General features: G+C 31.2%; 1 protein-coding gene across 1 annotated transcript in view; it reads left to right on the top strand.

Moving 5' to 3' along the window:
- Positions 1–9,805, top strand: part of LOC106461980 (transducin beta-like protein 2) — a 24,526-nt gene that overhangs the window by 9,469 nt on the left and 5,252 nt on the right. The window contains exons 5-9 of the mRNA XM_013921848.2: positions 2,864–2,950; positions 4,064–4,199; positions 4,593–4,642; positions 6,245–6,427; positions 6,890–7,076. Of these exons, the coding sequence (XP_013777302.1) occupies positions 2,864–2,950; positions 4,064–4,199; positions 4,593–4,642; positions 6,245–6,427; positions 6,890–7,076 (643 nt within the window). The remainder of the gene's footprint in view (positions 1–2,863; positions 2,951–4,063; positions 4,200–4,592; positions 4,643–6,244; positions 6,428–6,889; positions 7,077–9,805) is intronic.

The raw sequence follows: 9,805 nt of genomic DNA, 5'->3' as shown, positions 1-9,805 counted from the left end.
GTTTATTTAAATTTTTTTTTGGTGGTTACGAGGTCGGTTGAATTGACCAATCCTGTTTTGAGTTAGGGTAGAGAAAATAACAGATAAACTATATATGAACTTAGAGCTACTTAGGATAAACAAATGTAGTTTATGTTATAATTTGAAGTTATTCTAGAAGGAAAAAAAAAAGGGTAGCTTAGGTTTATTTAGATTTTTTTTTGGTGGTTACGAGGTCGGTTGAATTGACCAATCCTGTTTTGAGTTAGGGTAGAGAAAATAACAGATAAACTATAAAGTTTTGCTGAAAAAAAAATGTTTGAAATGCATTTAGGAGGTTTTAGGGATTACACAAAGGACATTTGAGATTTTTGAGATGAGGAAAAGTATTTTTAATTTTAACATGAATATTACTTTGCACATGGACAATTCAGATCAGATACTCAATGTATTCTTGGACAAATCTGTTTTATTAAAAATACTTAACTAAAAAATATCGTTTTTTGTATGTGAAAAACATTATTAACTGAAAGACTGACAAATGTTATGAAGATATACACACTATATTGAAAGTTAGAAGTATTAGATTATAAAGACTTTAGACGAGTACAAAGAGGTCATGTGGTTAGTCAAATGGATTGAGCCCATGTTAAGAGAGGTAGGAGACATAGTCTTAATGCTCTTTAAAGTGCATTATGAGATTGAGGATATTTTACATTGTATGAAACTGGTAACTTCCAAGACAATATCTCACCACTTCACACAGAATAACTTGATCCCTTGCATGCCTGCCTATGAGATTGACATGCCACTAGCCTTGAGCTAACTCTCACCTAAAAATCACATGTTTAGCGTGAACTGCACTAGTGCACGATGACATCATCATGTGATGAAAGCCCTCTACCAATAGGAGGGTGACACAACCTCAGTGTGCATAACTCCCTTTAAGCACTTGCACTCAAAATGCATATTTTGATTAAATATGATTGAAAAGTTGTACAATTTTCAATAAAATATTTTTGATTTCTTAATACTTAGATTGTATTTATTAATTTGATTTCAGGTTTTAATAAAAAATAAATACTGAGCAGCGAGGTATGGATTGTATCGGTTATAAAATTTGTTTCACGACTAATTAAAACAAAATCACAAAATATGCAACACTTTATCTTCAAATTTATGAATTAAACTTGATAGAATTTTGTTTTATGTTTTAAGTTTGAGTAATATTTCTCAAAATTGGTAATAAAAAATGCAGTGCAATTTTTATGAAAACAGTAATTCTACAAATCAAACTTGTTACAAGCCCATTTTAAATTTTGATTAGGCATTATTTTTTCTGGTGAGCTACATACGTTATTATTAACTTTGAATTTGATCTTGTTCAGATCTCTGTATATTTATAGTATTGAAGAATATTCATTATCAATGTGCAGGAGCTTCACACCCTTGTGCAAACAATTCACGTTACAAGATCGGTGTTTTTTAAAATCAACGGAACATATATTCATCCTTTGGGTTGAACTGCAACAAAATTAGTAAAAGTCATACATGTATTGACTTGTTATTGTCTTAAAACTTGTAAATAAGTGAATCACTGTCATAATTTATCATAGGGTACTTGGTAAAATATAAATCTTGATTGATATGTGTTTCAAAGCAACTTCATTTTGATAGCTATCAGTTTCAAGCCTAACAGTTGTGGAGTTGCACATAATCATTTTTATGTGATGAAAAGTGTTTATCTCAGCAAAATGACAAGGTTCCATTCAATTTGTGCAAACAAATGGTAATTAAGTACTTGAATGTAACTACCAAAAGATGGGATTCATGAACAAAAATAAAGCTTGTATAGCTGCTGACTAAGCTCTAATATAAGCTCAGTTACTAAGAGTCAAATATACATTTAGTTTTTTTTAAAGCATTTTTTTATTATATGAAATCAGATTATTTATGAATTTTAAAATGAAGACGTTATAATATCTGTACAGTGTTATGATAAGCAGTCATCCAAAGTTATCAAGAAATATATTTTAGAGCTTGTAACATTGTAAAATTGTCATGCATAATGGAAATTGTCAAGATATGTTTTATGTACTTTGTGTGGTTCTTGAACAAGTACTATATTTTCTTCCTGTCTTAGCTTAGAAAGGTAAACTATTCGGTTGACTCAAAATTTGATAATATCTGAAATGTATGTACTTTAAGAGAGCTTTTAAATTTTTAGTTCAGGAAATCTGCCTTATGCAGTACTGAACTTATTTCATATGCTGGTTACATATGGTTAAGACATATGCTCGTCTTAGGTGTTTTTAGATGTTGCTCATGGTCATTATTCATAAATGTTTATTTTGGATCTTGTGACTGTTTTGTGTAGTAATATCATTGTGTTGAAGTTTAGATGTGCCTGGAGATTAAATTTTCCTTACAATGACTTGGTAGTGCTTGTACTGTGAGAGGTATGTTATTGTTTCCATGTATGCAATGTACTCTCTGTCTTGAATAGATGATCTAGATATATATCTTGAGAATTTAAAAAATTTTTCTGTGATCTAGAATTGCTCTCCAGTATTCTGTGCATTCAACTTTTGAGTTGTTATTGTTGAACTAAATAAATATTGATTTTAACTTATTTAACATTGTATTCAGTCTACTTTCATCAACATGCCCAAGTCATTTTTCAGTTTTAACTGTGAGTTGGATCTGCAGTTACTAGTTTTATCTGTAGGATTGATTAGTGGACCTGAGAATGCTATGAAAGTGTTACATATACCAGAAGTATTATATAGCATGTAACTGTATGGAATGCTACTTAAACTAAAGGATAGCGATGTTTTTGCAGTTAAGAAGATATCACATATAAATTATAATATTTAATTTTCAGGAGAGGTTTTAACCAGTATAGATACTCATCATGTAAACAACTACTGGGGATGTGTTTCTCCATGTGGAAGGTTTGTGGCATCATCAGGTGAGAGAAGTTTTTCTACAAATACTGCAGCATTACAAATTAAATAAAATATAAAATGCTAAAGCAAGCTTTTTACAAGCTTTAAAAAAATCAGAACTGTAACTGTGGTTGAAGCTGTTCAAAAAAATGTTTTCTTCTGGTAACATATCACTAAGCTTTTATTATTTTGTTTCAACCTCTGTGTGATTCTCCAATGAACTGGAATCCATATTGACAGTTGAAAAACAATTAGAAAATATCTCATTATGTCAACTTTTCTCTTAGAGCATATGATGCTATGAGTATCATGTGCTCAGAAGAAACTTATGAAATTCCTAAACACTAATGTTTTCATTCTTAGCTCATTAAAATTAACCCAAAACCAATATTAACAGTTTTATATAATTTTATATATAGAATTAAATAAATATATTTTTAATTGAATAAATTTCAAGTCTAAAGTTTTATTTAAAAAATGTATGAAAAACAACCAGGAGTTTATTTTCTATACATGCTTTAGTTTTATGTTACAGTTTTGTCTTTGGATGATGGGTACACTCTCAAAGGTGCCAGATAGTTAAGTCAGACATCATGTTAGTGGTACTTAATGTAACAAATGTACCTAATTGCAGCTAACATAGTGTATATAGTATTGATGGTACTGATTAGGTATTTCAGTGTTTTGCCTAGAACTGAACAGTTAATTGATATAATTAATTACGTTTGAGCCTCAATTACAATAATTACTGTCATGTAAAATAATTGATTAAAAAATTATGATTAAATTAATTAATGTCATGAAAATAATATATTAATGTTTCCAATTTTTCTGTTTTTGATTATTTCAACTATCAAAGTACTTGGCATATTACCATTATGATTTCTCATTATCATACTTAATTCAAGGTTGCTCAGCTTCGATTAGTGTTAATTAGTTAAAACTAATTAACAAAATTAGTTTTTCTGATTATTATTATATTTTATTATTCCAACTATCTACGTCTTGTGAGAATAATGGATTAGTTGAACTTAATCGATGAATGAGCCCAACAATTAATCAGTTAACAAATTCCACAAATTACTGTCCTCTAGTTTGGTCAGAACTGATATTAATTGTATGTTACTGTGGTTTAGGTTTTACTCCAGATGTAAAAGTATGGGAAGTTATCTTTAGCAAAGCAGGGGATTTCAAGGAAGTAAAACGAGCTTTTGAACTGAAGGGCCACTCCGCAGGTGTTTACAGTTTTGCATTCTCCAATGACTCTAGCAGGTAGACATCAGTAGAATATAAAAAAATGTGTAATTTAGGTAACTAACTAAATCTAATTCAAGTAATCTATGTTGTAATTTATCTGGTGAGTGCACAAAAAGGAATCTTAATTTTCAGTGGATAATTTCCTAAAATATGAAAGCATGTTTAGTAAGTAGTTGAATTTTTGAATTTATACATGATTTTAAAAGTTCTAATAAGAAATTAATTGAAATATCCAAGGAAATGATAGGTAATACTGTTTGCTTTGTGACATACTTTATTGTAGAATAAGATGTGATTATTTTGATAAAAGTTGAAGCATTCTCATATGTTAATGTGTGTAATCTGTAAATAATATTGTTCGATCTCTTGTACTTTATAATGTTGATCAGAAATATGTTGTTTTTTCAGAATGGCCTCAGTATCTAAAGACCAAACATGGAGATTGTGGGACACCAACAGTGAGTTTTTGTTTCTGTACACATTGTTTGGAGAAGATTCTCCAAATTTATGTAACAACATTTAAAAGCTGTCTTAATTTCATACAATGTGAATTTTCACCCAAAGTGTTAAAGATTTCTACCATATGTATTCCCGTCATAGAGAAATAATAAATTAATTTGTTTAATGTTTTCACAAGTTCATGATGTGTTTACATGTGTGTGATTGTACATAAGTAGTTTGTGAAGAGCCTTCTTTTTCCATACCACCATTGGAGAACAGTTTTTTTTTGCAAAAGTATTAAACAGATAATATTTTGTTTGTTTTTAAATATGATCAAAAGTAAATTCACTTACAACCATTTTGAGAAAATAAAAATTAATGTGCTTTAAAGATAATTTTTGAAATTATCTGAACAGTTTTATCAACAAAAACGTGTATCATTTTTGATAGTGAATTCTTATGAAATTTGTGTATTAAAAGTACTACACATTTTGTTAATGAAATTCTTTCAAAAGATACCTTTCAATGCTTTTCATAGTTGTGAGTGTTAGTTACATTAATTTGAAAACAGAAGTCTGTTAAGTTTATTGTTTATAATTAATCAGTATGAATATTTTGTCAGATTTATGTAATTACAACAAATGTATCACTAAGATCAAAACTTGGTGCTCGTAAATTATAGTTATTGTGTCTTTGGCATTATGTACTAATGACTTGGGTTGAGCATGCGTGTATTTAATCATTGTACAGCTTCACAGTTGTAACCGCTATTAGTACCCAAGTAGAGAAGCAGGTGCATACTGAACAGTTGACAGCCTGTTGTTCAAAGCTGAAACCATTAATCTTAATAGTACCTTATTTAACATTGAACTAACAACTCAACAGTAGCTGCTATGACTGTGAAACAGTAGTTGAACTGTAGCAGCTATAACTTACTGATGACTACAATAGCTACTACAATTGTGAACCAGTGACTCAAAAGTAGCCGCTATAACTCTAAACCAGTGGCTGAATAGTAGCTGCTTCAACTCTGAATCAGCCTTATAAAAATTATTAACTCATCAAAGATCTGAAATAGCCTATTTTCAACCACATTTTGTTCATACGGTACACAATTTTTCCCATCTGTTACACAGGAGCAACAAATGCTTATAAATCTGTATATGGTTTGGCTTATCTTAGTTAATGAGATATGTATATTATTTTTATAGAAATTTCAGGGCTATTAATATTTATGTATTGAAAATTATTTGTTTAATGTGATACAGTGGTAAGCCTTAAGGCTTCTATTGCTAAAACCTGAGTTTCAGTAACCATGGTGGTCACAGCACAGATAGCTCATTGTGTAGCTTTGAGCTTAAAAACAACTAAAACTAAAATTTGACACAATTTGGGAACATTTAGCTGTTGGTAAGAGGTTAAAATTTGGATTAACTGAGTCATAAATTAAATTATGATGTATGAAAATTATTAGAAATAAATTGATTAAGTCAGAAATTTGCAAATTACAGTTGAAATATAACTATTTTTGAAACTTTGATTTTTTTGGCTTAAGATTTTGACTGCTAAATAAAAAAGCATTGTTATAATATGGCTTACATTTTAATATCTTTTACCAGTTGAATACCAGAAAGGCCAAGAACCTTATCTCTTACTGAAAGGAGAATTTGCTAGCCTATCTCCCAGTATAATAGCTCTTTCACCAGATGGCAGAACAGTAGCCATAGCCTCTTCCAAAAGTGTTTCTGTATTTTCAAGGGCAACTGGAGAAGAAAGTGAAAGACTTGAAGAAGTTCACTCAGGTTAGAGAACATGTTTGTGAAAAAAAGACATAATTAGTTATTGAAACATGTTGTTTTAACCCTAACCAGTTGTCAGTCCGAGAAATATTTTAACTCTTAGTAATGAATCATTGTGGGAGCACTTTATTTTTACTTTTATCCAGTTAATCAGAGAAACCTATTTTAACTGTTAATAGTCAAATATTGCACTAGAGCTGTAGACTGTGTCCTAATCTGCTCTTACTCAAATGATTTTACAAGTAACACAAACTTATATTCTCAGTTTGTTCTATTTTAAGTAAAAGGTTTTTAGATAATTGTTTTCTTTCATTCAGGGCTTCATATTTTTCATATCTTCAGTTGTTTTTCCACTATAAAAGGTTTAATAATAAATTAAGAAACAACATGTCTCTAAATTTTTTCTTTGCTCTCATCAGTCAAACTTTCATTACTTTAGTTCATAAAACTTTGGTTTTATTTCAGGCCCAATCAAAGCTTTACAGTTTTCTCAGAGTGGTAAATACTTACTTGTTGCGGGAGAGAAGCACATTCGAGTCTTCCATAATATCCAGGGTTACAAGAACACCGTCCATGAACTAGAAGAAAAAAAGAAACATGCCAATAACCAAACCTTTAAGGAACGACTACAGTCTCAAATAGATGAAGCCAAGTATGTTCAAATAGATATTTCTGTTAATTAACCAAAGAATGTTATTGCTTTTTACATAAATATATATCTGTAATTTTGCTATGATGGACAATGCTGTTTGTAACTTTCCAGCTTAACCAAAATTTACACTCCATGAATGTTCAACACCCATGAATTAAATAATGGTTTTACATACTAGCTTAATATTTCAACTAAAAAAAACAAAACTGCTTCTATATTTCTTGTTAATCACATACTGCAGCCCAGTGGCGTAGCAAGAGGGGGGCAGTTGTCCCTGGGCGCAGGTGTGAAGGGGCAAAAAATTTTCTCTGGCCTATAATGACTATTAATTAATAATTATGCCCTCCCCTAGGATATAGCACAACTGCCCTATGTTAAGTAAATATGACACAGTGTTACGTTATTTGTGTGTATTACGCTTGCAGTTTTAACTTTTAAAAGCCGCCCACTGAAATATAGTGAGACCGAATTGACGTACAGAAATAAATTGTACTATTCCATCATGCATCTGTAGATCAAATACAAGTCCTAGAGTACAACGTACAAGTAAGTGTATGTTCAACAAAAAGGAAATACGAGATTGATGTAACATATTAACTGGTGTGCCAGATTGGTAATATATGAAACAGGCAGGCCTAGATCTAGACCTAGTAAACATTATAGGCCTAATGTAGTGGTTTGTAATTGTATTGGCTGATTGTAAATCATGTCTTAAACCAACTAATGTACTAGACTTTAGGTCTAATTGCAGTTATAACTTTATTTCTAGACTCTAGGTCCATCATCATACAAATTGTAACCTATATTATAGGCATACTTAGATGTATACTAACTATTAAACTAGGCATTGCATTGGGACAGATCTAATGACTAAATTAATAGATCTAGATGTAACATTTGTTCTAAAAATTAGGCCTCATAAATCTAAATTTAGAATTGATGAGGCAGGGCTATATCTAGATCTGTGTAGATTCAATACAAGGTGCTTTCAATCTATGCACCCAAATCTAACGTCTACTTTAGATGTATAAAGCTAAATTTCTGTCATCATTATTATTACATCTAGATCTAAACCTAAGACTAAAAAAATGGAAATAACAGCTCTAACATTAATGTTAGATCTAGATGTACTAGCAATTTAATCTAGGAACTGTAATCTGGCATCACTAATTAGTTAGCCTATATTTAAGTTTTCTCATTCTATCAAAACCTTTAATAATAAATATAGCCTTTGAGCCTCTAGGCTTATATTATGTTATGATTACACCCTTCTCCACAGTGTGTGTAATTTTCATTCGAGCAATTTCAGACTTGTCTCCTGTAGTGTTCGTGTAGTTAAACCTATCGAGTTTTTAAATGTGATTTAGCAACTGCCAGTAATTTATATGGTGCTCATAAGCATGATTTACCAGCATATACACTCATCTGCATGGATTTTCTCATGGTTGTGTAACATTAATTAACATGAGTATGGGTGGTCTAAATAATGGCAGTTAAAGTGAAAGCAGGTCTATGTGCCTAACTAGTCCTGAGTTGCAACTATAATTGTATAATTTAAATATGATTTGTGGTTAGGAACCTAGGAAAGTAGAATGCTTCCTTTCATCTGACAATTTGCATGTTGCAACTAAATAGTGTAGTCATTATTTATTAACTTATTCTTTTAGCCCATTAAGTCGAAAAAAGAAAGTGGGGCACAGGAACGCAAAAGACGTGCACAATTTGCATCTTCGATGGTAAAGTCAAGCAAATTGATGAGCTTTCCTTGCTGGAAGTGATGACACCAGTAAGCCAGCATCTGTTCCTGTTGATGGCAGTAAAGAGGTCAAAGTGCAAGATTGTGAACATGCTATTTCATTTGAAAAAGAAAACAATGAAGAAACTGTTCTCTGTCATGTTGAAAGATACAATAATAATAAACAAGAGGATTCCACTTTGTCAGACACAAATCCACAGAATAGTGTTGCTAAGCTAAAAGAGGATGACCTAATAAATATTTTAACACACAAGGATATTGGATTTATGAAGTTTGATACGACAGGCTCAGCAGTTGTAACACATGCACAACGCACAGAGATTGTTAAAGTTGGAGTACATGAATTTCAACATAAAGAAGGCCTATTTGATGCCAAAGATGGGCGTTCTATGACTACATTTTGGTTCAAACGATGCCTTCTGAATGGACAAGAGGTCAGTCGTTCGTGGTTGGTGTATTCACCTCTATATAAAGCAGCATACTGCTTTTGTTGTCTTCTTTTTTCATCTACATGTATGACATCCGATAGTCGGTCTGCTTTCAAAACACGGTGGATTCTCTAAGTGGAAAAAAATTTAAAAGTTAAATGCCCATGAAAATAATGATAGTCATCGTGCTTCATTTGCTGGTTGGAAAGACATTGAGCGCCGATTTCGTCCTTAAAGTGGCATTGATGAAGAGCTGCAAAGGCAAATTCAACAAGAAAAAGTAAATGGAGAGATGTACTGCGAAGGTTTGCTAGATTGTACACAATATTTAGCTTCTCATAATCTAACAAATATAGCATTTGAGCTTCTAGGCTTATATTATGTTATGATTATACCCTTCTCCACAGTGTGCGTAATTTTCATTCAAGCAATTTCAGACTTGTGTCCTGTAGTGTTCGTGCAGTGCCAGTTAGCATGATTTAGCGTGAATCAGAAACATGGTGGAGTGCAAGAGAAAAGGCAGTAAAAGTTGTACAGGAAAAACT

The sequence above is a fragment of the Limulus polyphemus genome, unplaced genomic scaffold, assembly GCF_000517525.1.
Source record: "Limulus polyphemus unplaced genomic scaffold, Limulus_polyphemus-2.1.2 Scaffold1070, whole genome shotgun sequence".
Taxonomy (NCBI): domain Eukaryota; kingdom Metazoa; phylum Arthropoda; class Merostomata; order Xiphosura; family Limulidae; genus Limulus; species Limulus polyphemus.
The sequence above is the reverse complement of the archived record's forward strand: the minus strand, read 5'-3'. Positions and strand labels throughout refer to the sequence as shown.